General features: G+C 32.9%; 4 protein-coding genes across 4 annotated transcripts; all 4 read left to right on the top strand.

Moving 5' to 3' along the window:
* The first annotated feature begins 3,274 nt into the window (after positions 1-3,274).
* Positions 3,275-5,020, top strand: LOC140183251 (uncharacterized). Its single transcript, XM_072231279.1, has 3 exons — positions 3,275-3,380; positions 3,681-4,077; positions 4,315-5,020. The coding sequence occupies exons 1-3, from the start codon at positions 3,275-3,277 to the stop codon at positions 5,018-5,020; spliced, it is 1,209 nt and encodes a 402-aa protein (XP_072087380.1).
* A 6-nt stretch (positions 5,021-5,026) lies between these two features.
* On the top strand, positions 5,027-6,264 carry LOC140183250 (uncharacterized). The gene is made up of 2 exons (XM_072231278.1): positions 5,027-5,234; positions 5,471-6,264. Exons 1-2 carry the CDS (start codon positions 5,027-5,029, stop codon positions 6,262-6,264), a joined length of 1,002 nt encoding a protein of 333 aa, XP_072087379.1.
* Positions 6,265-6,755: 491 nt separating this feature from the next.
* LOC112786447 (uncharacterized) lies at positions 6,756-8,317 on the top strand. Its single transcript, XM_025829823.1, has 2 exons — positions 6,756-7,610; positions 7,667-8,317. Exons 1-2 carry the CDS (start codon positions 6,756-6,758, stop codon positions 8,315-8,317), a joined length of 1,506 nt encoding a protein of 501 aa, XP_025685608.1.
* Positions 8,318-14,049: 5,732 nt separating this feature from the next.
* LOC112786446 (uncharacterized) lies at positions 14,050-16,138 on the top strand. The gene is made up of 8 exons (XM_072231277.1): positions 14,050-14,199; positions 14,390-14,657; positions 14,761-14,857; positions 14,989-15,110; positions 15,223-15,307; positions 15,417-15,549; positions 15,681-15,835; positions 15,982-16,138. The coding sequence occupies exons 1-8, from the start codon at positions 14,050-14,052 to the stop codon at positions 16,136-16,138; spliced, it is 1,167 nt and encodes a 388-aa protein (XP_072087378.1).
* Positions 16,139-27,400: the final 11,262 nt, after the last annotated feature.

The following is a 27,400-nucleotide window of genomic DNA, read 5'->3' as shown; positions in this document are numbered from 1 at the left end:
TAGTGGGGAGGGTATTTTCCTTCTCTTTGATCATGAGGCATCTTATTTGCTTAAGAAATCATGTGCTGACTTGTTTACCGAGGTTCAAAGAGATGCAAGTGTATGTTCTTAATTTTTTTTTGTGTATTGTTCACTTTATGGGATGTGATATGTGTTATTTAAACTCTGTATTTCTTATGTATTATTTTCAAAATAGCTTGTATGTGGGGATACTTATCCTCCCATATTCCAAGGGCTCATTGGAAAGAAGTTACTGCTGAAGGTTGATACCAAAGGTGTGCCACATGATACATTTTATGGCACTTTCTGAGTTAGGAGAATATATGATGATCCCACCATTATTTCCATGTTTGAGCTTCCCGATTATGATGCTGATGATGAGTCTACTCCAAAAAAGGTTAGATATACATATAATTATTTTTACATTGTGTAAATTCATGTTTTGTTCCTTTTTTTTATTGTGCTGTGGTGAATTTTTCTTACGGTCTTATGTATTTTTAAACTCTTGTGGCATATGAATAGGAGCCTGATTTACAAATATCTGTTCCCTGTGGAGAAGGGGATATTGGTATTAAGAAGGAGTCATCAAAGACTTTTATCAAAAGTGAGAAAGTTGTTGGTGAGTCTTCTGGGATTTTATCTAAATCCCCAGTTCTTATAGATTTTCTGGCTGGAAAACAGTCTGCTGTTTTCGGAGGGACTGAGTTTGCTTCCTTAATTAATGGTGAACATAGAAAAGATGAGAAAACACCCAGCAATGATACTGTTAGTGATACTGTTAGTGATGATCTTTCTGCTGAACTGGATATATTGCTTAGCTCACCGGAAAAAGAAACTCAAGTGCTATTATATAATATTTTTTTCCTTCTTCCTATGTGTGTTGTTTCTAAATGGATTTTGCATTTCTTGAGTGACTTTCATAGCTTTTGTTAATTTCTTTGTGATAGGAGGTGTTGTCCCACGTTATTGATGCACCTTCCCAATATGGAGAAGCTTATTCATAAAAATCATGTTGTCACCTCCAAGGGCAAGAGGAATCTAAATCCCCAATTTGAAGAGGCGGCTGCTGATGCAGATGGGCGTGGGTTCAAGATTGCCAAGGTTAATGGAGTTTGATTTAAGGTGTGGAATTGAGCTGCTGTGTCTAGGTGTAGGTAGTTTATATAGTATATCTCCAAGTGTTTAAGAAGGCTTGTGATTCCAAATACATCGAAATGTAATCATGCTGGCTGGATGGTATTTTGATTTGACCTTTTTGGATTGTGTCGAACAAATAGGATTGTCAGATATAGGGGTTTTCTTTTTGTGTTGGCTCGGGTCATCTGTCAACTAGGTCTATTCTCAACTCCTTCTTTTGTAATAGTGACTTTGCTAGGGATTGGACACATTTTCAATGTTGTACCCTCTTTAGGTTACATACTAGGATATGTAATCATATGTTGGGATCCTCCTTATCATAGGAGAGATGGCCATATGTAATTGTGTATATCACTATCAGTATTTTAATGAAATGCGGCAGTTCTTATTTTTATTTCTTTATTGTTGTACAACTTTATCTTTTCATGTCAATTAGTTATTGGTGTTGATTATAATACTTTATTTTTTTTTATGTTTTGCGTTATCAAAGGTGTGCATGGTTATATAAGTTCTTTGTTGGTGTGTTTCACAAGTTCTCTTCACAGCCACCTCCCCTTTTTTTTACCTCTTGCTTATAGGAACTTAACAATGTGGATGTCTTTTGGGCAATGAATTAGGGGTAGTTCTTGCGATTTATGTTTCAACCTCTTGTTTTCTTTAGTATGAGTAACAAAAATGTCTCATAATTCTGTTCATGCTAGAGAATATACGCGAAATTCTTTGAAAAGAAAACGAACACAAAGTCACCATCGAAATGCAAGAGGTCAGTATTGAATTGACCTTCGTGATATTTTTAGTGTTTTATGTTCCATTTTTCCGTGATTTCATGTCTATGGGAGTCTTTTGTAATTTATTTTCGTTTTTTAATGTTTTTGAGGTCCTCGATTCCTCGATGCTTGCTCTCTTTGAATGATTATATGTGTAATTTTTATTGCTCTACCTATATTTTTTTAGTTAATCTTTGTGTTTCTAAAAATTTATCTGTTTATTTTATATGTTTTCAATGTTTTTGTTTATTTTTATTTTTTAGAAAATTTAGTTGAAGTGTCCCAGAATGTTAATCAGAGTTCAAATCTTATCTTGTCATGTATAATAATATCTTTAAGTATTTTATTCCTGTCCAATTTTATTTTTGTTAAATTATATTTTAAGTTCTTTGGATTTATATCTAATAATAGATTGGTTTGTTAATTTATTATTGTTTTTTTACATTGTTATAAAATTCTTTATGGAATCATTTAGATCAGTATATAGGTTTAATTTATATTGTTGTTTCAAACATACACAAGTACTAGAGGTTAATAAATTGTTTAATTAGTGTTTATTCTTGTCTTAGACAATATGAAAAGTTTTTTTGTTATGTGATTGGATTCACGTAATTAGTTAATTAATTAACTTTTCTAGCTAAATAATAGACGAGGGGTATTTCTTGAAACTTTCTTAATTTGATGTCATAATCAATAGTTGTATATTAAAGAAAAGTTTAATTATTCTGTCGGTTCCTCTAATTTTTTGAAATCTTTTGTTAGTTCCATATAAATATTTTTTCTTTTAGTTCTGTCTGTGAAATTTTTTTTTTTTTTAGTTTTTTCAATTATGCCTCTATTGATAGTGATTAGGTCAATTGTATAATGAGATGTTTACAACAAAGAATATGGTGCATGGATTCAATTAAAAGAAAAAGGAAGCCTTTGCAGCCAATTAAGAAAAAAATTTGTGCAATGACTCAGTTAAAGTTAAAAAAAATATATGCACTTGGTTAAAAATTTTACAAGATTCTATGGACCAATAGAGTCATTAAAGTCTAAAAAAATACAAAATGATTCTCATAGTGATTTAGCTTATTTAATTGCAACCTAGACAATTAGTATGAGTGATTAAAATAATGAAACAAAGTCTATTCTAACGTTAAAAAAAATCAAACTGTTCTTGAATGTGCATTAAGCTTTATTTATATTTAGTTATTTAATAAATCAATGTTAATTCAAATTGGTTTTCGTAGTTTATTACATTTTTAATGTTCAATTTGTACGCTGATTATTAAATAATTAATTGATTTCTTATTTCATCATTATTTTTTTTTTATGTTTGGTTGTCAAATATATATTTACATAAATTTGTGTTATTTTAAATTAAAATGGATGATATAGACCAATCAGAAATATATGATCCTTCGATAAATTCATTCAGTCAAGTTGGTTCTCTTATTGATCATCCTCTGTTCTTGCAAAGTGAGATACAAGGTACGCTCTCTTTCTTAAATCATCAATTATTCAAGAATAGTAAAATAGAAATCTTATTTACTTAGTTCTAAAAGATTCTATTGTGCTTCTGTGATGAGATATTATTCAGGCAGTATAAAATAGAAGTAATGTTTTGTGATATATTTTTTTGACAAAATTTAAATGAGTCAAGTATTTGTTATATATTATATCTGTAAGCTAATGGTTTATTCATTTTATGTTGAATCTATTTCATGCCATATAATTGAGATAAAAAAAATTTATTGTTATGCATGTTTTTTTCCGCTTTATCTTTACCAGGTTGTCTTGATGTTGGTGATCCTAACTATGAATGTTCAATCTGTGGGGCGTGTTTCTGGTTATCAGAACGTGTTGAAAGAGACTCTACAGTTAATCGTCCTGTTTTTACTGTTTGTTGCTCAAAAGGAAAAATTCAGTTACCTTATCTCCGAAAGCCCCCAGATCTGCTATATAATTTGATTAACGGACATGATAGTATCTTTGCCTTCACGTCTCTTGGTGGTAAGGTTCTGGATTCAGTGAATGATGGGAGTGGTCCACCGCAGTTTATAATAACTGGTCAAAATTATCATCGGATTGGAAGTTTGCTCCCGGATCCTGGTCAGAAGCCTAAATTTGCTCAATTATATATATACGACACTCAGCATGAGATAATGCATAGGCAGGGAATCTTTCGGTATGTGTGTTTGAAGTTTTGTTGTTAAGTTTTTTTATTTTATTTCCCTGATGTTTTAATGTTATTTGCACTGAAAAATAGGTTTATATCTGTCATTGCATAGTTATATTGTGTTTTATTCCTGTTATAATGCGTTATTAATCATTTCTGACTAATAATGATGTATTAAAACATATGATAATTGTATTCTGTGTAGTTTTTAAATATATTTTTGTGGTTAATGTATATTTGTTTTAGGCAAACATCTGAGATAGATAAAGAATTGATAACTGAGTTGTTGCAAATGATCGATACTCATAATGTGATAGCACAGTTATTTCGAAGAGTCAGAGAATTCTATCAGTGTCATCCATCCGAGATCTTCTCTTTGAAGTTGTATTCGCATAGGAAGGTTGATCGAAGAACTTACAATACTCCCTCTTGTGACGAAGTTGCTGCTCTGATTGTTGGAGATTTTGATTCGTCGGATCATGGTCGTGACATTATTGTTCGATCTACTACTGGTCAGTTGCAACGTATCTATAAAACTCATGCTCTGTATTGGCCTTTACAGTATTCGTTGTTGTTTCCATATGGCGAGGATGGTTACCAGTTGAATATTCCTTATCGAGGTCAACAGGAGGGATATGTCCCTGGAAGGAGAACAAGGGTTTCTCTCAGGGAATTCATATGTTTTCGTCTGCAGATTAGGGAGCAAGAAGATGGAATTATTCACAAGTGTAGGCGATTATTTCAACAATTTGTTGTTGACTGTTTCACCATGATTGAGTCCCAGAGGTTGTATGAGATTAGAATGAAGCAAAGTGCAATTAGAGGAGAAGTGCTTCAAGGAATAGAAGAGGCTATGTGTCGTGGTGATGACGAAGCTTCTTCAATTGGGACACGAGTCATCTTGCCTTCTTCTTTCACTGGTGGTAGACGTTATATGTTTAATCGTTGTTAGGATGCGATGGCAATCTGTAAACATTTTGGCTATCCAGATTTATTCCTTACTATTACGTGTAATCCAAATTGGCCTGAATTTCAGCGATTCACAGAGCGAGAGCGAATTTCCATCGCCGATCGTCCTGATATCTCTTGCCGTGTCTTTCATGCTAAGTTGAAATGCCTTCTAAGCGATCTCAAGGAAGGTGTGTTTTTTGGTCCACTTAGTGCAGGTATGTTATTTCTCGCTTGGCATTTCAATTTTTGTCTGTTGTCCTCGGACATGTAGTTGTCTGGCTTCTTAATGATATTTTTGTATTTTTTAGGTATCATACTATTGAGTTCCAAAAAAGAGGTCTACCATATGCACACATGTTACTATGGCTTAACGGGGAAATCAACTTACAAAGTTTTGAAATTGTTGATGAATTCATCTGTGCCGAGCTACCCAATCCCCTCAAATTTCCAGCTCTTTATAATGTCCTCACCAAGTACATGATCCATGGTCCCTGCGGTCGACTTAGACCGAGTTCTCCTTGCATGAAAGATGGTAAATGCTCAAAATTTTATCCGAAAAGATTCGTTGACCAAACGAGCTTTGATGAAGATGGCTATCCGATATATAGACGTCGTAATATGGGTGTGGCAGTGAAGATCAACGACGTTGATATTGACAACAGATTTGTTGTGCCTTATAATCCACTGCTGCTAATGAAATATCAAGCTCACATAAATCTTGAGTTCTGTAACAAGTCAAACGTCATCAAGTATCTTTTTAAGTATATCAATAAGGATCCGGATCGGGTGACTGCAACTGTTGGAGAAACATATCATGTTAGTGAATCTTCTCAGGTGGTTGATGAGATCAAGCAGTATTACGATTGTCGTTATTTATCACCGTCTGAATCCATGTGGAGAATTTTTGCTTATGATATTCATCATAGATGGCCGTCAGTACAGAGGTTGACTTTTCACTTGCCGAACCAACAACATGTTGTATTCGATGATGCTGATATCACTACTCATGTTTATTTGCGCAACAAAGATTTGCTGACGATATTTACGGGTTGGATGATAGCCAACAGGCGGTTCCTGGATGGGCGGTCTTTAACATATGTTGAATATCCAGGCAAATTTGTCTATTGTTCGAACAGTAGGGAGTGGAAGCCGAGACAGAGGGGATTCTCAATTGGAAGATTGAGTTTTGCTCATCCTTCGTCTGGTGAACTTTTTTATATGCGGATGCTTTTGAACGTGCAGTGATGTTGTACCCGTTTTCAAAGTATAAGAACCGTGAATGGTGTTACTTATGATACATTTCAGGAGGCATGTTCTGCCATGGGATTCTTGATAGATGATAAGGAGTATGTTTCTGCTATTAAGGAAGTCGCCGAGGTAGCATCCGCTGCACAGCTAAGGAGGCTTTTTGTGATGTTGTTGCTATCTGGTTCCATGGGAAGGCCTCTGTCAGTTTGGGAACAAACTTGGACTTATTTGTCTGATGATATTCTTTATCGCAGAAGGCATGAGCTGCAATATCCCGGTAAGAATTTTGTTCATGATGAATTTATTATATGACAAGCAGGCACACACGGACACAGACAATGTAGAAATGATATTATCGTGCTAATATTTATTAATTATCGTTAAACGTAGATCTAACGATGAGTCAGGACGAGTTGCAAACATTTTGTTTGTTGGAAATTGAGAAACTATTGCAGAGTAATGGAAAATAATTGAGAAATTATGCTGGCATGCCGGTTCCTAATAACTCTTTAGTCTCTCAATTTAGCAACTTGATGTTGTTGCGTGAGTTGCAGTATGATACTATTTCTTTGACTCGTGAGCATGATGCAAATGTCTTAAAGTTAAATGAAGAACAGAGGGTGGTCTATGATAAAATTATTGATTGCGTTTCGAATAAGAGGCACGGATTCTTTTTTGTGTACGGGTTTGGTGGTACTGGAAAAACTTTTTTATACAGGGTTTTGTCGGCTAGATTGCGATCTGAGAAAAAGATTGTTATAAACGTTGCTTCTAGTGGTATTACCTCTCTGTTGTTACCTGGTGGTAAGACGGCGTATTCTATGTTCAATATTCCTATTGAGCTGACTAAAGATACTGTTTGTCGGATTAAGAAGGATAGTGCAAAAGCTGAGGTAGTCCGATTGGCCGATTTGATTATTTGGGATGAGGCACCGATGACTAACAAATTAGCATTTGAAGCGCTCGATAGGACGTTACGTGATATAATGGTTTCGGTCTCTGATAGGAATAAAGATTTACCTTTTGGTGGGAAGGTGGTCGTTCTTGGTGGTGATTTCAGGCAGGTCTTGCCAGTTATTCCGAAAGGTTCTCGTGCTGAGATTGTCATGGCTTCGATAAATTCTTCTATCCTCTGGAAATATTGCAAAGTTTTGCGTCTGACAAAAAATATGAGGTTAACAATGGGATTGGAACAATCAACTCCTCAGGAGTTAAGGTCATTTTCAGATTGGATACTTCAAATCGGTGAAGGTCGATGTGGAACAGTGGTCAGTGATAAAATTTTTGTTGATATTCCTTCTGATCTAATCATTCCTGTCTTGGAAAATCCAGTGGAAGATATTGTAAATACAATCTATCTGAATTTGGTTCAGAATTTTCGTGATCCAAGTTTTTTCAGGATAGGGCGATTCTGGCTCCGACTGTCGACAATGTTGAAGAGATAAACAATTATATAGTTGACTTGTTGCCCGGTGAGGAGAAAAATTATCTCAGTACTGATTCGATATGTGGTAGTGATGTCTATTATGATGTTGATGTTGATTGGATAAATGTTGAATTCTTGAATCAGATTAGGTGTTCTGGTCTACCTAATCATTCGTTGAAGTTGAAAATAGGCGTGCCTATTATTTTGTTGAGGAATATTGATCCACCTGGGGGTTTGTGTAATGGGACCCGACTTGTTGTGCGAGATCTAGGGAGAAATGTGATCAGTGCGGATATTGTTTCTGGTAGCAATGTTGGGGATAAAGTTTTTATCACCAGAATGAATATGATTCCCAGTGATACGGTTATACCGTTTAAATTCCAATGCCGTCAGTTCCCGATTTCTCTGTCGTTTGCGATGACAATAAACAAAAGCCAGGGTCAGACATTATCAACAGTCGGTTTGTTCTTGCATCGTCCTATGTTTTGTCACGGTCAACTTTATGTAGCTCTTTCCCGAGTTAGGAATAGAAATGGTCTTAAGATTTTACTTTGTGATGATGGATTAGTTGATCCTATCAGGACTGAAAACGTTGTATTTACAGAAGTTTTTGATAAGATATAATGTAGTTTCTTCTTATACCTTCCAATCTTATCTGTGTAATTTATAGTTTTGTTTTGGTGTATGTTTTCTTTAGAGAGGGACAGTTTCTTTGGGGTATGTCTAAAATCATCTCAACCATTTTGTGTGCACTAGATGCACCATTTTTTATGAACCGTTAGATTCTATTAAATGAAAATCAAAGGATGGTATGAAAGAAGAGTATTCATACGATTTATAAATATAGAATATATTAGTATATATTAGCATACGCGTGGTTTCATCTCTGATGTGGAGAGCTATCCGCGTTTCAGGCCTGCAAACATCCAAGCTGGATGTTCTTCTCCAGCATGGCTTCTCCTCAGGAATGGTCCATGTGCTCCACTCTGCTTTCGTCGTCAGCTGTCTTTTGTCGCGATTCCTTCACGCAAGCTCCCTTTTTCGCGGATTTAGTTGATCAGGTAATCATCAAATTGAACCCTAGCCCCTTTGTTTTCATCTCCTGATCTGCTTTCCTCTGCCCTACCAAACGTTGTCTACAGCCTCTGTTTCTTGGGACTTTGGTTCCCTGTCATTCATTGCAGGTTAGAGATTTTTCCATAGAGTCTCAAATTGAAGATCTACAATCAATCAATCAGGTACACTCTTCTGGTCCCTTTACTTCCAAACCTGTTTTCCTGTTCATCGTTTTTCTTTTTCTTCATTGTGTATATCCTTGTGATCAAATTTCGTATCTCTTACACTGTTAATCCAGGTTTTACTGTCTAGGGTTTGTGAATCTGCTAATTTACAAATTGTCTATCTGGCTTCGTATGTTTCTGGGTTCATGTTCTTTTTTACATTCTTTGGAAGTTGCTGTTAATTTGAATATGGTCTATCAATTGGATTCATCTTCTTCATTTCATTGTTTGCAATTTAGTGTTAATTTGATTATCATTTCTCCTTTTGTCAGCTGTTGAATTTTTTTTGTATGTGGTTTGTCTATTTTATCAATTTTTTGGTTTTTATAATGATTAGAAAGATGAAATTTCTACTTATGTTTTCTTATATTTATGGATCATGGTTTGGTTTTGTGAATCATTGTCTAGGTATGGGGTTTCTACCTAATCTACTTCCTCAGTGGTGATGTGATTGGCAGAGTTTTTTCAACAAAGTGAGTTTATAGATCCACCCTCTCTTATTCGAGTTTTGCATTCCAATTTTTGTTCTTATTCAATAATCCATTTGAATTATTTGTTATATTATTTAATTTTATTTTTGTATTTTTTTAATAAAAACTATTTTATATTTCATCTCTTGCATTTCATAGACATAAAGTTGTTTGCGCTGAATTTAATAGCTTCATTGAGAAAGGAATGGGTGTTGTGACACCAAGTTGGCATCACGGTCCTGTGTTATCTTTCCTTAAAAATGTCTTCTGCACATATAATGATGTTCTACCATATATTATGTATCTTTTTGAATAACATAATGTAAGAAATTAAATTATTTTATATTACTTGAAAATAATTAAATTATTTTATTTTATTAGAAAATGTTTATCAATAGTTAACTTTGTAAAAAATATGTTATTGTATAATGTAATTTTTTATTTAAATATTTGTAAACATACATTTTATTCAAAATAGTATATATAATATTAATTTAATAAAATTAATTATTATACAATATTTGAAAAAACGTATAATATTTTGTTGTGCAATTAAAGATAACTGCTTGAAGGAGTAACGTTTAAAACCAAGCAATTTTGTTTGGTTAGCCATGTTTTATATTATGGAAGGAGAATTTTATTTTAATCATGAAATACATAAAAAGAATCTTATTTACGATAATTTAATAAGAATATCACTTGTCACTCATTTGCCATAATATAAATAAATAAAAAATAAATATTTATCTTTTTATAAAAAAGAAAGTTAGATGATACTAATGCAAATTTACTTTTAATCTGTCATAAAAAAATTTTATTTTAATCTGAATTAGACTCTATCCATACAATTTTATTTTATTTTATGTTCTTTCTAAAAAATTTGTTTAAGTAATATATATTATTAGTAGTAACTTTTTTATAATGTCATAGATCAATTTTCCTTGGCACTTGTTTGCATAATTTGTAAGAAATAAGGAAATAGAAGTTAGAATATACCTTTTTACTTTAATTTTTAATAGTTGAACACGTAAAAATTTATTAAAAAATACTTTAATAATTACCCGTTAAAAAAATATCATCAATCATAATTATTTTAAAATGATCATCCAGGTTTTATGTATCAATTTTTCTTGGTGCCTTCCCGTCTTTTATTTTTTATTATTATTTTGGTTTTAATATTTAGGCCAAATTCTAATTTTATGTCTAATATTTTAAATATTTTATTTTAGTTCAAAATAATTTTAGACGAGTTTAATATTATTTCACTATTAAATTTGATACAAATTCTTTGTATTAGAAAAGCATAATAACCAAAAATTTTTTGCAATGAATTTTTTTACAAATATCTCAAACAACTAACAATCAATCATCAGTACTCCAAAATCAACTAAATTGTGAGTACTCTGGACAACTTGATTGTTCATGGAATATGATGTGGTTTCATATTCGGTGTGGAGAGCTCTCCGCGTTTTAGGTCCGCATACATCCAAGGTGGATGTTATCCTCCAGCATGGCTTCTCCTCAGGAGGGGTGCAAGTCGTTCGGAGAAATCATCATCTCTGACATCAAATCCGTGAAAAAAGGGAGCTTGCATGACCGAATTGCGAGAAGAGACAGCTGAGCGGCGGAGTCAGAGGGAAGCACATGCGCCGTTGAAGTGGGCTTGCCACGTTGGAGGAGAGCCTCCACCTGGAAATTGAAGCCTGCCTGAAATGCAGGGAGGTCAAAATTGATGGTTTATATTTTTATATTTTTATATTTTGTTTTAATTTCTTTTTTTCGTTTAAAAAGCCATTTTTTAAATACAGCTATTTTATCTAATATCAAAAAATTACTTGACTATGTCTTTTTGAAAATGTTAAATTTTATTAAAAAATTTATTTATTTTTTTAAATTTGATATTGTTTTTTCCAAAAGAAAAGAACGAAAATATATCGTTAATATATTAATAAAAATAAAATATGACTATTTTATTAATAAAAAATAATTATTTATCTTTTTATAGAAAGAAAAGTCAGATGATACCAATACAAATTTGATTTTAATCTGTCAAAAAAAATTAATTTTAATCTGGATTAGACTCTATCGATACAATTTTATTTTATTTTTATTATTTCTAAAATATATATTTAAGTAATACATATTATTAGTACTAACTTTTTTATAATGTCATATATCAATTCTCCTTGGCACCTGTTTACATAATTTGTAAGAAATAAGAAAATACAAGTTAGAATATACCTTTTTCATTTAATTTTTAATAGTTGAACACGTAAAAATTTATTCAAAAATAATTTAATAATTTCCCATTAAGAAAAATATCATCAATCATAATTATTTTAAAATGATCATCCAGGTTGTATGTATCAATTTTTCTTGGTGCCTTCCGTCTTCTATTTTTTTATTATTTTGGTTTTAATATTTAGGCCAAATTTTAATTTGATGTCTAATATTTTAAATATTTTATTTTAGTCTAAAATAATTTTGGACGAGTTTAATATTATTTCACTTTTAAATTTGATACAAATTCTTTGTATTAGAAAAGTATAATAACCAAAAGCTTTTTGTAATGCTTTTTTTTCTCTATACAAGATATCTCAAACAACTAACCATTAATCATTAGTACTCCAAAATCAACTAAATTTTGAGTACTCTGGGCAACCTGATAGTTCTTGGAATATGATGTGGTTTCATATTCGGTATAGAGAGCTCTCTGCATTTCAGGCCTGCACACATCCAAGGTGTACATTCTCCTCGAGCGTGACTTCTCCTCAGGAAGGGTGCAGCTGCTCCTCTCTGCTTTCGCCGTCAGCTGTGTTTTCTTGCTATTCGTTCATGCAAGCTCTCTTTTTCATATATTTTGTTTTTATGTATTTCATATTTAATTGTTTCAAAATAAAAGATTCTATTACTATTTAAATTTTTTGTATTATAGTATTGTTATTTAAAGTACTTAATTATGCACTAAAATATTATGTATTTATTAGAGTCTATCAATGTTCTTATTTTATATTAACCTTTGATTTCTATGTAATATAATCTAATGGTCTACACAAATATGGCATACTCTATAAGTACATAATTATTGTTCTCATTTAAGATATACCTTCTTCTTTAATGAATAGAATTGATTGTTCATATTTTACTTTGATTTCTTTTTTTCGTTTAAAAAAGTCAATTTTTAAATACAGTTATTTTATCGAGTATCAAAAAGTTAATTGACTATATCTTTTTGAAAATATTAAATTTTATTAAAAAATTTGATTATTTACTTTTTTAATCTGATATTATTTTTTTCAAATAAAATATATTGTTACTATTTTATATTTTATTTTTGTGAATTTATCCAGATCTCAATTTATTTTGTTTTTTTTTTGTTAGTTAAAATGTATCTCTTTTAACAGATGAACCAGATTTTTATTTAAAAAAAATCAATTTAAATTATTTTTTTTAATACATTGAATTTGCATAAAATTAAAAAATTAAATATCTAAAATTATTGATATTTTTTTTACTACGAGTCTAAACACACTTGGTTGCAGGAATTTGTTTTTATTAATATAATCATCTCAATTAAACCATAAACTTAATTAAAGTGAGGTTATTCTAATTTTTTTTCACCAAATTCATCACTTTTAGTTGATTAGGGATCCTAAAAGACGTTACTACCTCACCCCATCTCCTCTATCCCTAACCCAATCTCCATCCGTCGCACCATATCCGTACCCTCATCCTCGACTGAGGTTTCGGCTTCTCTTCTCGGTTCTGGCCACATGCAGAGAAGCTATGGGTATCTCTGCGATTCCATTCGATCCCACCATGAGGGTGTTGTTCTCTTCGTTGCGTCTGTTCCTTCTCCCTAGGGTTCCTCTGTCTCTCTCTGTCGAGCATACCTCATTCTCCATCTCGATTTTTCGGTTTTGGATAGCAGACGTTGCCACCGCGGTTCAAGAGGTATATGTGGGCTATGGTTCCATTCTCCTCCTTTTCAATCTCTTTCTGGATTCCTTCTCCAGTTTCAATTTCTTTTTGTGTTAATTGTTACTGTTTTCTAGATCTATCGTTTAATGTTGAGTTGTTTGGTTTCTGATTTAATCATGGTGATTGTTACTTGTTTTTGTAAATCAATGGTTCTCTCCTATGTATGTGCTCTTGGTGTTTCTATGAAATAATTTTCTTCTTGGGGGGTTTGCTCATTATAAATTATATAATTTTCTTTCTGCTATTGGACTGAAGTTAACTGTAGTGTTAGGTATAGTTGACTGATAAAATTCTGTTTTTGCTTTATTGTGAATTGTCAAATCAACTATATGTGGTAGGTATTTGGTAATTTGTAACAGGCCTCTTCTCATATTGTTTTTGCTCTTTTTCCATGAGTATTTGGTTACTTGTGATATCTTCCTAAATGATGTGTGTAGCCATATCAATCTATATATGCCTATTAGTCTATCTCTATCCCATATGTGAAGCTTACATTGTAAGCTTTAGTGTTTCTTAACTTTGGGAGTTTATAACTCCAACTCATGTGTTTATCTTCTCATCTTAGTTCTGAATTTTTCTCTGTATATTTTCTCCTTTTGGTGTTCTTATCCTACATATGTTGGGAATGAATAACCGTGTTGATCTGGTGGAGAAAATCACTCTGTGGAGAGAATCATGGAAAGTGCATGTTAAAATTGTGAAGTTGTGGTACCACAAGAATCCTACTTTGGATCCTTCTCAAAATCTGTTGCATATGGTCTTAATGGATGAGAAGGTCAGTTTTATTTTATGTTAGCATTTCCTTAGGTTGTTGCAAGTTTTCATCTTTTTTTAATATGCAGAAGGGAAGGTTGGAAACTGATATGTTTTTGTTGTTTTATTTTTTTAATCAAGTGTTTTTATGCTGTTTGGATACCTAAATAAGTTAATAAATTCAAAATATGAAGCATTTTTTTCAATTGCAGTTACACAAGATCCAGGCAACCATTAGAGATCAGCTTACATCAAATTTTGCGGTGTCTCTAAATGAAGGGAATGTGTACTTGATGACCCATTTTACAGTTGTATCGAATACTGGTTTGAACAAAGTGACAAAACATCGGTTCAGACTTTTGTTCCAATACAAGATCTCTGTTGTTTCTGTGGTATCTCCAAGGATACCTCATTCGGGTTTGTGTTTTGTATCAATAGATGAAATTGATCAAATGACAAAGGATGATAATTTTCTCATTGGTTCGTACAAGTTTCTTGCTCTTCCCTTTTGGAATCATAGTATTATGTTTTAAAAAGTGTGGTTTCTGATTCAAATTTGTATATGTTTCAATCTAATTATTAGACTTTGTTGGGATCATTACTGGTGTTCGAAAAGAAAGAGATGTAGCATCATATGGGAAGCTTATCAAAGCAGTGGTGCTAGAAGTCTTTACTGATGGGTAATATCTCTCTGACTTTCTCCCATATCAGTAGTTATCTTCTATTAATTCTATTTTTTTTCCAGTCTTTATGTTTATAACAATAAATATATAGTTAGATCCTTTTGATCTTTTGAAACTTATCTGTTCAGCAAAAGGGTACAATGCAATGTGTTTGGAAATGCTTGTGATCTGTTGGAATATGATAACTTACAAAAATATCCAAGATCTCTGCTGATTGTCCTCGAGTCTTTTAAAATCAAAGCAATTGAAGGTTAGTTTCAGGCATATTCAATGAATTTTTACTCTAATATTTACTTTTCTATTTTTTGACCTTTTAATTTAAATATGGTTTGAGACTAATAGAATAGGATTCTTGCATGCAGGTGGGGTAATCCTACAGAATGTGATAAATGTCTCTAGGTTATTCATTAATCCTAACATTTCTGAGTTTGTTGAGTTCCTAAGCAGGTTAGTTGTGATAAAAATATTGAAAACCTACAACCTGATATGCTTATTTTGTTGGTATTCATGTATATGTTTTGTGTTATGAAGATTAGTTATTGTATCTTGTGTGTAGATTTAGTGTAGCCAGTTATGGATTCTCAAGACTTGTGACCAATGACCCTGGATACTTAGTTTCTAAAGTTGATGGTGATTATTTCAATCCCAAAGATATCAGTAATATTCAAGATCTTCATTCAGATAATGGGGTACTATTTTATATTGGCAAACTCTCCATTTAATACTTAAAGTTGAATTTATTAAACATGTGTCTTGGGTTTTGTAATCTGGTTTGTTAATCATTATTGTATAGTATATCATTATTTTTAAAATTTTACAGGATTCTCATTACTTTGTTATTGGGACAATTAAGGAAGTTATGGATGAACCAGATTGGTGGTACTACTCATGTGTGTGTGGTCATGCCGTTGTTGAGCATGAGGATCTCTACCTTTGTGATGCTTGTGGTTCATGTGTTGAACATGTTATGGTCAAGTGAGCTTCATATGTAACTTTATTATGGAATAGATTAATTAATAATCTTTTGGATTTTTTGTTAGTTCTTTGTTATGCGCCACTGTATGTGTTGTTAAGCAGATTTCTTGGTTTTAGTTATCATTCTTGGTTGTTAATTGTGTTAGATATGGGATTCGGGTAAAGATTCAGCATGGTGGGTGTGCTGTTTTGTTTGTTCTGCTTGATAATGCAGCAACAAAACTATTTGGAAAAATCTGTTCTGAAGCATTTCTCAGGATAGAAGAAGAATTTCCTGTTGATCCTAGTGTGCTTGCAGTATGAACTCTTTCATAGCGAATCTCATTTAATCTTTATTATTTATTTTTTGTGTTCAAGTTTATTGATTCTTTTATAGGGGTGTAATCGGTTCGGTTTGGTTTGGTTTTGGACCGAAAACCAACCGAACCGACCTGATCGGTTGTACGTTGATACCAACCATTCGGTTGGCTACTTTCTGGACAACCGAACCGAACCGAACCGAACCAACAACGATTTGGTTCGGTCAGTTTTTTCGGTTTTTTTATACCTAATAAACAGAATTTAAAATATCATAAAATGAAGTTTAAAACCTTCAATAAAATAGAATAACAAGAGTATCACATCCAAATCCAATACAAATTCAACTTAATTAAATATAAAATAAAGGCAATTAAAAATGTCTAGCAAAACAATAAAAATAAATACACTTTAAACCGCAACAGTCACTTTAAAACAAATAAAAACCAAACAGCCAGTCAACCACCATGCTTAATCTGAATCCACACCAGACTCATCCTCATCTTCTCCGGTTGGTGCAATTTCTACAAAAATAAAACAAGAAAATCAATATAGATTATAAATTATAAACATAAAGTGACATATCAGTTTATTTTCTATTTTGTTGAGTGTTTCTGATATATGCAATGAAAAAATCCAACTGCATTGCAATTACTTGTTTTGACATGCCAAATGATAATGGAATAAATTCCAATCCTAGTGTACTCTAGTTCCATATTATGCTTTATGACTGAACTTGTTGAGATAGGAATCTGTTGGACAATTTGTTGGTCTATCTACCCATATTATGTGTTCTCCAAAGAGAATAGTAATCATATTAGCATCCATAACTGCTTGTTCAGAATCTTTAGTTACAAATTTTCCCTGTTCTTTCAGAGAGATAATACACCATGGTTGAGCTTAGGAATGGAAGTGCCCAAGCTGCCAATGGAAAATCTAGCGCTGCTGGATCTACTTTTCATCCAAGAAAAAAATGAAAATAAAAAAAATAAAGCGATGCATTATCCAGCCAATTCTATTTTATATATGCCTTGTTAGTTGTTATGTATATGACATTATTATTACAGAAAATTACTCTACACAAATTATTCTGATGATTCAGCCATTGCACAAAATCTTCACATTAAAGGATCTTGGTTCCTTATCATATTTTCTTGGAATTGAAGTTCATACTTCATAGAACAGATTCTGTGCAGTTTGTCCCAAACAAAATATATAATAGACCTTCTATCAAAATTGGGAATGAGTGAAGCTAGTCCAATGCCTATCTCAATGATTTCATCCCTAAAATTACTATCAACTGAAAGCGATGCATGATCCTATGAGTTCTTGATGCAGCCAATACAAACAGAATTTCTAAAAACAGAATTTCTAAAAAACATAACCACAAAGGCACAAACAGAATTTCTAAAAAACATAACCACAAACAATTGTTCAGGTTAAATCAAGCACAAATGCACAATATCACATTATCACTAAACAAAATCTCTAAAAACAATTGTTCAGAATTTCTAACCTCCGAAGAAGACATTGTGGAGTTGCTTTTTGCAGAAGATGGCTTGGTGACAGACTGACAGGAGTGCTTTATGCTTATCGTCGCTCGAGTTGGACTGCGACGGCCACTGGAGTCTTGTTGGCGACTGGACTGCTGCTCCGTGACAGGACTGCTGCTCGGTGAATGGAATGCTCCTCGGCGACGGCGACCCAGCGACGGCTACCCTGCGGCGGCGATGACTGAACGCCTTCGAGCAAGGAGTGGCGACTTCCTTCACGGTGGACACCGGACAGCACTCTCTGGCTCCCTCATGGTCTCCTTCTCTCGAGCATGGAGGAATCACCGAATCGGAAGTGGAACCGTGGAAGAGAAGAAGAGAGCTCGGGACTAGGGTTAACAGAATCGCCGTTCGCGTAAAAGGGAAGAAGAAAGCTAGGGTTCTGTGTGATAGGGCTCTTTTATACCTAGGTTAAAGGGCAATTTTGTAAAACCACACCATTGAACCCTCATTCTTCGGTTCGGTTCGGTTCGATTTCTGCCGAGCCAACCGAAAACCGAACCGAACCGATCGGTTTACTTCGAAAAAAACAAAAAAAAAACCAATTTTTTCGGTTTTCTAATCGGTTGTTGTAAGATTCGGTTCGGTTCTGCGATAATTTTCGGTCCGGTTCGGTAACTACACCCGGTATTTTAATTACTAGGTTGGTCATATTCTCCAATGTTGATGATGTTGGAGAGAAACTTTCAAGGTTGAAATTCATTCTGCAGTTGATCTAGATTACTCCAGGTGCTTTAAAATTGTAAATGTCTTTAGTCATAATCCGGAACCAGCTGCAACCGATGATTATATCAATGTATGATTCCTCACTCTATGTTACAACATGTTCATGCAATTTGTTTTTCTCAATCAATGCATTCGATACTTATTCTAACCAAATTATCCCAGGCAATGCTTCACGGTCCCATTTTTCCACCAATCTATGACACCTACTTGCAGTATGCAACTGGAGAAGATTACAAGACTCAAGTAGTGTGTGATAATTCTATTCAATCAGAAACTATTGAAGATATTATTACTGATCTTATTTCACCCAATCGCTGCTATTCTGATGCTGAGAACGTATATTTTTTTCCTCATTTGCAATAAAATCTCTTAGATCATTCATTTTTGTTATTCTTGTTATATCATACCCTGAAAAGTTAATAAATGATAGTTTTGTAAATTATTTGAAATTTGAAATGCTGTAATCATTTTTTCTTTGCTGGTAAGGTGGTTTCGTTTTTATTCTGGAAACTATATCATCTATTTTGAAGAATCATAAGTGGTGGTTCTCAACTTATTTATGTGGTTCTCTTGTGTCAACTAATAAAAATATTTTATCATGTGATTTATGTCAGCTTCAATGCATTGATGCTGTCCCAAGGTGTTTTGTTCTTTAATTTTATTCTGTTTTGGTAACTAATTATTATTTCAATGTTAACTCAAATTTTCCTTGTTTTCTCATGGTTTGGAAGGTTCTGCTTGAAGGTTGTAGTGTCTCATTCAAATGGGAACAATATATTTGTTCTTAAAGATCGTGAAGTCGTCCAAATAATAAAGACAAGATGCTTGTGCTTTTTGGATAATCACCCAGAGTTGAATCAGGTTGTCATCCAATTGTGGTTTTAATTAGTATATAGATATAGATATAGTTAGTTTGTTTCTTTTGAAATTCCTAGAGAAAACATAAATTATTATTATGCTATTTGTTAAGTATTTTGTTTTGTTTTGTTTTGTTTTTTTTAGGGATCTTATTGCAAAGTTGTTCCATTGAAACTCATTTCAATTCTTTTGCACAAAAAAGTTGTATTCATGGTTGATGCTAGGCCTGTGGGTTATGAGATGAATCGATCTGTGTATATTGTTCAACAAATCTGGGATGATGCCTCTGTTATTAATGTTTTTGAGGCTGCTGCTGAGATGATTGAGCATAAGGTCTGCTGTATATTTTTTATAATTTGTTCAATTATTAGTGTTTAAAAATATCAATAACTGAGAGGATTTCAATTTTCTCCAGATTCATGTTCTGGTTGATTCTATACCTGAAGTTGAAGATGCTTTCAGCCAATGTGGAAGCGATCATGAGGCTGTAGAGATCTGCATGCTTTTTAGCTTAATGTGTTCACATACTACTTTAAATTGTTGTTTGATTTGTGATACTTAGTGTCTTTTGAATTCTAATATGGATATAATTGTGATCTTTATGTATTTAATGAAATTTCTTTTTAATTACAACAAAAGAAAATATTCATTTATTTGATCAGTTTCAAATGAACTGATTCAATAAAACAATAGATTATTACTCTGTTGATAAAAACAACAAAAAATGATAATCGGCCAAAAAGATATAGATGCTGGTTAATAAAATGGTTTACATTTACATTTTTAAATGTATTTAAGCTAAGGTTAAATTTAATTGTTATTAAAAAATATATATCTTGTCTTCATTTAAAAATTTATAACATTTGAAATTGAAATATAAATATGAAAGCCGTTGCTGGTTGGCTAACTCCAAATACAGAATTGATTCTGTAGAAGAATTCCGGTCTTCATGAAAGCGCCATAATTCTTAGATGACAACACAGTCAAAACACAAAATATATCGTAGTTACAACAAGTCTATTATCTTTTATTTCAAATTATCCTCAACGTGTACGTAATAACATGAAAAATTAAAATACAATTATATTTAAAGAATTATTTGTATTACTTTTTTGTTAATTTATTAAAAAAATAATTAAACTTTAAACTTATTGGCATATTATTTTCATGCTCACCTAAAAGATCTTATATAATATTTATTGAATTGTGGCGTAAAATTTTTTTTCATAGTATTTGAACAAAAAAAAAAATCTTATTTTAAGAAAAAATTGATAATATATCTTTAAAACAAAATAATAAATTTTAAATATTCTTTAATAATAATATATAAATCTAATTAATATAAATATATATACAATTTTAGTTAGCTTGCTTAGCGAGGTGAACGTCGTATCATTATCATAAGGTGGCGGTGGCGGTGGCGTGGTGGTGACGGTAGGGTGTTGTACCGTCAGCCGTCTCATCAATCACTAAAACTATAATACAAAATAATATATATTTTTAATATTTTTTTATATAACACAAAAGCTTCTATTATTGTATTTATATTTAGTATTATAATTTTGTTTTAAAAAACAAAATTTATTTAAATTTTCATATTATATATGTAATATATATTTAATATTAATTTTTTTTAAGATTCTAATATATCTTTTTTTCGTAATTTAGTACATAGATTTTCAATTTTTTTCATGTATTATTTATTTTAGTTTTAAAGGCCAGTAATTTCTTTTGTTGTACAGATATATTGCTTTTAATATTTATAGACTATTTTATTTTTGTTTTGGACTTCAAGCTAATATCTGAAACTTATAAAAGAATCTAAAATTTATAAAAAAAAATAGTTAACTTGATTAACAGGTTAGGTTTTTAAATCCAGACCATTTAAATAAAATATAATAAATAAGGAGTTCAGATTTAACGAATTAACAAAATGTGCAGCACTCCATACTTAACAAGAAGTTTTTAAGGATGAGCTTTCATTGTTGCTGGTTTTATTTGCTTTTAATTACAATAGTATTGGATTAATCTTATCCATTATAATAATCTTGGAATGTTTAGTATTGGTTTATTTTGGTTTCATTACTTTGTTCGGTGCTCAATGGGTTGAAACATCAGAAGTCATCTTCCTCATAACTTTCTCCTTCTTTACCGAGACCTCAGCCCTATCTTTCTCTTTTCTCCTTTTGCTAGCTGTTGCCACTCTCGCGTTCCTGCCTCGATCTTCTCTGTGGTTGTTGTGACCCCGATTCGTCCGTCACCATCGTCAACCTAGTTTTCTTTATCCCCACGCAGTTTGTGTTTCTGGATCGTTTCTTGGATTATCCAAGTTTTCTCTCTGTCGGAAAATTGTGCATCAAGGTTACCCACTTCGATCGATGTTTTCGGTCTCAAATGACCCCTCAGAACACTATTGGTATCAGCATCATGTTTTCTATGATTTGTTTGCTTTTGTTTCAAATAGAATTCTAATTTACTAATCTTTATACTGTAATCTGTTGGTAGATGAAGATGTATAGGAGATCAATTGAGAATGCAGCTGATTTTGGATCTGAAATTGCAACCGAGTTCTACTGAAAATCGAGATGGGGTCGGAAAATTTGCAAGAAAGTTAAGTTAAATAATTTTTCTTCTGAGCTATTTGTGTAGAAACTATGTTTATTTGTGATCGGTTTTTTCATCTTTCTCATCAGTTGTTTTGGGTGATTTGGTTTCTTTGTGAGTGTGTTCAGGTAGTGAAGGAGACAAGGGATTCAAGTGGGAAGCATGCAAGAGACTATACCGTTTACACAGGGGCTCTTGAGACAGTATACTTGTTTTCCTTTGTAGGTTTTTTTTCCTGTTTGGTCTCAGGAAAATGGTGTCCTTAAAATCTATGCTGATAAGAATCAAACTAGGATGTCAACATTTCTTGAATTGAAATATCTCCAAAGCCTGTTGTTATTGGGAGCTCTACTATATTTAAAACCGAAGAATTTGAAAAAGAGATACCGTTTTTTATGTTCATTTCTGTTTCAGGTTAAAAACAAAATTATCGACGACAAAAAAAAGTGATTTGTTGATTTTGAATTAGTGTGGGTTGGTTTCAATTTTATCTTTTTTTTGGTGTAGTTTTTACTTTGTTTTTCAGCTCTCTTGGAGTTTCAGCTAAGCTCTTAGGCATGAGATGTACCTGATCACCGTAGGCATGCCAAGGAGGTGCGACCAAACACTCGGAGACCTGTCTGGAGGGAGAGGGGTGAGAGGGACCCCGGAGGAGCTGCAGTGCCTCAACGAGAATGTGCCAGACCCCGCAGGGAGAGGTTGGATGTTGAGTCCGAGGAGGAGATAGAGTATGCCTGGCAGGAGGATGCCGGCAACATACCCGAGGATGCGGACGACTCCCCCCACTGTGAATACCGATTACCTGCTGCCATTTGAGCCTGAGCCTCCCTACCCTTCCAGATGAACAACTACTACAATCTCTTGTACGTGCATCTAATAATAGTTGAAAATGGGTAGATATCTTGTACCCTTCAGAACTGCGTTGATGCACTCGGATAGGTTAGTTGTCATGTGTCCAAACCGACATCCACCATCACAATGTTGCAACCATATTTTCTTATTAAATCTACAAGCCTAATCAGCCATTTCACGTGATAACGTCCTCAGAGCATCCATGTACCACTCGTACCCAGAATTGCTAGGATTGTATGCAACATTAATGAGATACTGTTTGCCCTCGACTGACTTGAACTTAGACATGAAGTTCGCAGCTATGTGCCTGATACAATACGCATGAAACGTCCTAGGAGGCTTCCAGAGGCTGTCAACAGCTCTAAGTGTAGACTTGATTGCTTGGGATCTATCAGATATAATCACTAGCCTTTCTTGCGTGTCACATGGCATCTCAGATTGGTAAGGAAAAAGGACCATGATTCTGTACTCTCAGACTCAATAATGGCGAAGGCCACATGGAGAATGTTACTGTTACAATCATGTGCAACTGCAATTAACAACACTCTACCATATATGCCATACAAGTGCGTGCCATCTACGGAGACGAATGACTTACAATGCTTGAAAGCTTCAATGCAAGGAGGGTATGACTAGAACACCTTGTTGAACTAACTGCAGTCGCGCACTATCAAGTGTCCATCATAATATGGCACCGCACTGATGTCACATACCATGCTAGGGAGACAAGTTTGCAACACTTGGAGCAACCGTGGCACCTTGTTATATGACTCCTTCCAATCACCATATATCTGCGCAATTGCCTTTTACTTTGCCATCCAAATCTTCCTGTACGATGGCTTGAAGTGATAGCTCTATCTCACTGTACTCTGTAGAATAAGAATGGTCACTGATGGACTGGACTGTATGAGTGGCAAGATGATTCTGCATATGAGGTCGCTGTCCAGCTGTCGGCGATCCTATGACATGGTAGGGGCCAGACACACGTGTGGTCTGCCGAATTTACGCACCTCTCTAACCATTTTAAATATAGTCGAATTAAAATATAACCAAAATAAGAACGACGAATAAGACAACGAATTAAAATACAATAACACTCGCCAATATCCCAAATTCTATCGGAGGGCGACACAGAGACTCCAAGGACAACCTTCCGTAAATTGCCGGCAATGTACGTGGTACTTTAACCAATCCAACTCGACTACTCGATACTTGGTACTTCTCCAAATGTTGTAATTCTTCATACTGTGCAGCAATGCCTCTCTGCTCTTGAATCTGTGACCAACCCAAAACTCCACACCACTGTTAGTGTTGTAATCGTTGGCCCCCATATTCGAATATGAAGTTTTTTCGTGTATCGCATCCAAATCTAATATATGATAGTCGTTGGATACAAATGATCACTCTGGAATTGGACGCGGAGCAGGCAAAAGGTATCGAACTGATCCACCAACAGGAGTCTCAAGTATGAACTCATCATCGTTGTCATTGTCAGAAGAACCACTTTCGTGGATATCGATAACGTACTCTTCGTCGAAATCCTTATCCTTAACGTTCGTGTCCTGCACTGGACTAGTATAGTGCAATGGTCATGGTGCGAGCAGAGGGTCATCCGGTATAAAATTTGAGCCGCCAGCACCACCATCAATAACATCACGAACCTCCGCAGAAGATCCATCACTTGTTCAACCATAATTCTGCTGTGCGCGTCAAACATTAGGTGCACATGCTCATCGCCATCGAGTCAGAATAGACAAAACTGAGATATACCATTCCGCATCGGTGCTAGCATCCTATACCTAACTCTACCAACCTCTTTTCTCTCACCATCGCCGACGTGCGTCAATACCGTACCATACTCTTTAACTCGGACAACGAATTTGCTCTTCGAGTTTTGAATAACGCAGGACTCTCACGCTCAAATATAATCCCGCTGTCACTATTTTTCATCTGACAGTGGGGATACACCATCACAACAAAGAAACCACTGCCACTAGACATTTTTGCTAAGTTTTTCGAAGAAAAATGGAAGAGAAAGAAGAATTGAGAGATTCTGAGGAATACCAACAGTTTTCTAATCCTTTTATAAGAGGTTGATTTTTGTTCTATTCTATCTCGTTTATTGTGTAAACATTTTTTACTCTCACGTATCTCGTTTACACTGTAAACAAGATAAGTTTGGTCATATCTTATTTACAGTGTAAACGAGATATGACTAAACAGCTATTTCCCACGTATTACGTTTGTAAACATAATATGTTGCCATGTGTTCATGCTTTATCTCGTTTACAGTGTAAATTATAAACGAGATATGACTAAACTTATCTTGTTTACACTATAAACAAGATAAGTCACTTAATAAAAATCTGTAAATACTCACAAATTAATATATATTCGTAATTAAAATATTTATTTTATTTATTTAAAAAAATCCCTCATAAAGGTGGAATAGTTTATTTATATATTTGTTGATATATTAACCACTTATTAAAACTGGAATTATATAAATACATAGATCATAAAAATTATAACTATATATAAAAAATGTATTAATTCAAAATAATAAAAATTTAAGTTATGATTATATTGTTATTCTCTCTATGTTTTTAACATAGTTAAATATAAATTTTAGATTTAATTATTTTATTAATCTTTATAGTTTTATTAAATTTTAAATTTGATCTATATTTTAAAAGTTTATAATTAAATCTCTAAACTAGATTAAAATTTCATTTAGGTCCTTTCTAACTATTTTTTGGTAAGAAATACAAACTTTTTTTTTAAAGTAGTATGAATTATAGAATATTCTAAAAGTAAATATTTTAAAATTATTGCATTTTTTAAAAAAAATAACAACTAATAAGTATCTAATTATAAATTTTTATCTAATATAATTAAGATTCAGTTATAAATTTTTAAATTATAAAGACTTAATTAAAAAATTAATAAAATAATAAAGACTAATAAAATAATTATTTTTTTTAGAAAAGAATTTTGCTAACAAGTATTATAAATGCATATAAAATTTCATCTATTTAATTGTTTTCATAAAATTCCCTTTTATTAAACACTTTAACAAGTGTTCTAGTTAGCAAGATTTTCTTTTCTTTTATAAAACTACTTTACTTAAAAGTTTAAACTGAAAAAAAAAAGATACATAAATGGTTATATTTTTAATACATCCTTTCAAGTAAAATTGTAAAAACATCTTTTTGGTTATAATTTTATTTTGTATTATGCTTAAATTCTTTCAAAGATTAAATTCCAGATTTTTTGATTATAGAAACGCTAATACCATGTTATGAAATCACTTATTTTAAAATTTTAAACTGATAAAAAAAGGCACATAAATGATTATATTTCTAACACGCCTCCTCAAACAAAACTCTCAACCTTTCGATCATAAAAACTTTGATACTATGTCATCATAAAATTATATTTTTTTTAAAATTTAAATTAATAGAAGACATACATAAATAGTTATATCGTCTCTAATATTTTTAGTATATATTCTGGTACAATCATTTAATTATTTATTATCTTATACTTAATTGCAGTCTATTTGTTACAATCTATTTTGTGAACTGAATGAATATCTTGTGTTAAATTGTAAATGATGCATGAGTAATGAAGAGAGTGTGTGACGCTGGGACGTCGCTTGGATTACCAATCTTAGTGAGGTTAACAACCCCACTATGGTGACATAGTTTAGATTCATCAATCTTGGTGAGGTTAGTAACTCCACTATGGTGAAAATAATCATAAACCCACTTTGGTTGGCCAAGCCAAGGAGGCACCTCTTACTCTCAAAGAGTCTAGAGAAAAATAAGCACACAGCTTATTTCATATTCAAATAAACTTTAACTCTACTTGCTCCTGCGTTATTCTCTCTGGGTTGAAAGAACTCTCACATGAAAAGACTTGTGACAGCAGATGATCGATCTCATTGATGAATCCACACCAAAAAATTGATCGACCTCATTGATGAATCCACACCAAAAGATCATATTAGTGACTCCACACCAAAGACCCGCACTCACAAATCAGATAAAATTTTACAAGACTCGTGGCAGCAGACGATCTCATTAACGAATCCACAATTCTACTAAAGCAAAGTGAAAACCACGAGGACCGACCTTGTTCTGATACCAAACTGACGCCGGGACGTCGCTTGGATCATCAATCTTGGCGAGGTTAACAACTCCACTATGGTGACATAGTTTAGATTCACCAATGTTGGCGAGGTTAGTAACCCCACTATGGTGAAAATAGCCATAAACTCACCTTAGTTGGCCAAGCTAAAGATGCACCTCTTACTCTCAAAGAGTCTTAAAAAAATAAACACGTAGCTTATTTCATATTCAAATAAACTTTAACTCTACTTACTCTGCGTCATTGTGTATGGATTGAATACATAGATGAGCATATCGGAGGCAAGGGAAGTGATTTGTCAACACTGGTGGAAGCTCTAGAGAGGCTAGTAAATCGCCTTACGGCTCGTAATAATAATAAACTTGCTCCTACCTTATCATGATTGCAAATCCTGACTTGTAATCGGTAATTATTAATTAGCTACCTGCTTTTATCGCTACTACCATACCAACAACAACAACAATGGATTATGTATGTATGGACTTGGTATAAAATGTTGCAATTATTACAATAAATAATTAAT

The sequence above is a fragment of the Arachis hypogaea genome, chromosome 20 (assembly GCF_003086295.3).
Source record: "Arachis hypogaea cultivar Tifrunner chromosome 20, arahy.Tifrunner.gnm2.J5K5, whole genome shotgun sequence".
NCBI classification, from domain to species: domain Eukaryota; kingdom Viridiplantae; phylum Streptophyta; class Magnoliopsida; order Fabales; family Fabaceae; genus Arachis; species Arachis hypogaea.
This window is presented reverse-complemented; position numbering and strand designations above follow the sequence as displayed.

Excerpts from the sequence above, each read along its gene's own strand:
- LOC112786447 (XM_025829823.1), top strand. The coding sequence starts at position 6,756 with ATGCCGGTTCCTAATAACTCTTTAGTCTCTCAATTTAGCAACTTGATG. Across the intron at positions 7,611-7,666 it reads AAAATCCAGTGGAAGATATT|GATAGGGCGATTCTGGCTCC; the intron begins GTAAATACAATC and ends AAGTTTTTTCAG.
- LOC112786446 (XM_072231277.1), top strand. The coding sequence starts at position 14,050 with ATGAATAACCGTGTTGATCTGGTGGAGAAAATCACTCTGTGGAGAGAA. Across the intron at positions 14,858-14,988 it reads CTAGAAGTCTTTACTGATGG|CAAAAGGGTACAATGCAATG; the intron begins GTAATATCTCTC and ends TTATCTGTTCAG. Across the intron at positions 15,308-15,416 it reads TTTGTTGAGTTCCTAAGCAG|ATTTAGTGTAGCCAGTTATG; the intron begins GTTAGTTGTGAT and ends TCTTGTGTGTAG.
- LOC140183250 (XM_072231278.1), top strand. The coding sequence starts at position 5,027 with ATGGCAATCTGTAAACATTTTGGCTATCCAGATTTATTCCTTACTATT. Across the intron at positions 5,235-5,470 it reads TTTTGGTCCACTTAGTGCAG|CTCTTTATAATGTCCTCACC; the intron begins GTATGTTATTTC and ends TCAAATTTCCAG.
- LOC140183251 (XM_072231279.1), top strand. The coding sequence starts at position 3,275 with ATGGATGATATAGACCAATCAGAAATATATGATCCTTCGATAAATTCA. Across the intron at positions 3,381-3,680 it reads CTTGCAAAGTGAGATACAAG|GTTGTCTTGATGTTGGTGAT; the intron begins GTACGCTCTCTT and ends TATCTTTACCAG. Across the intron at positions 4,078-4,314 it reads CATAGGCAGGGAATCTTTCG|GCAAACATCTGAGATAGATA; the intron begins GTATGTGTGTTT and ends TATTTGTTTTAG.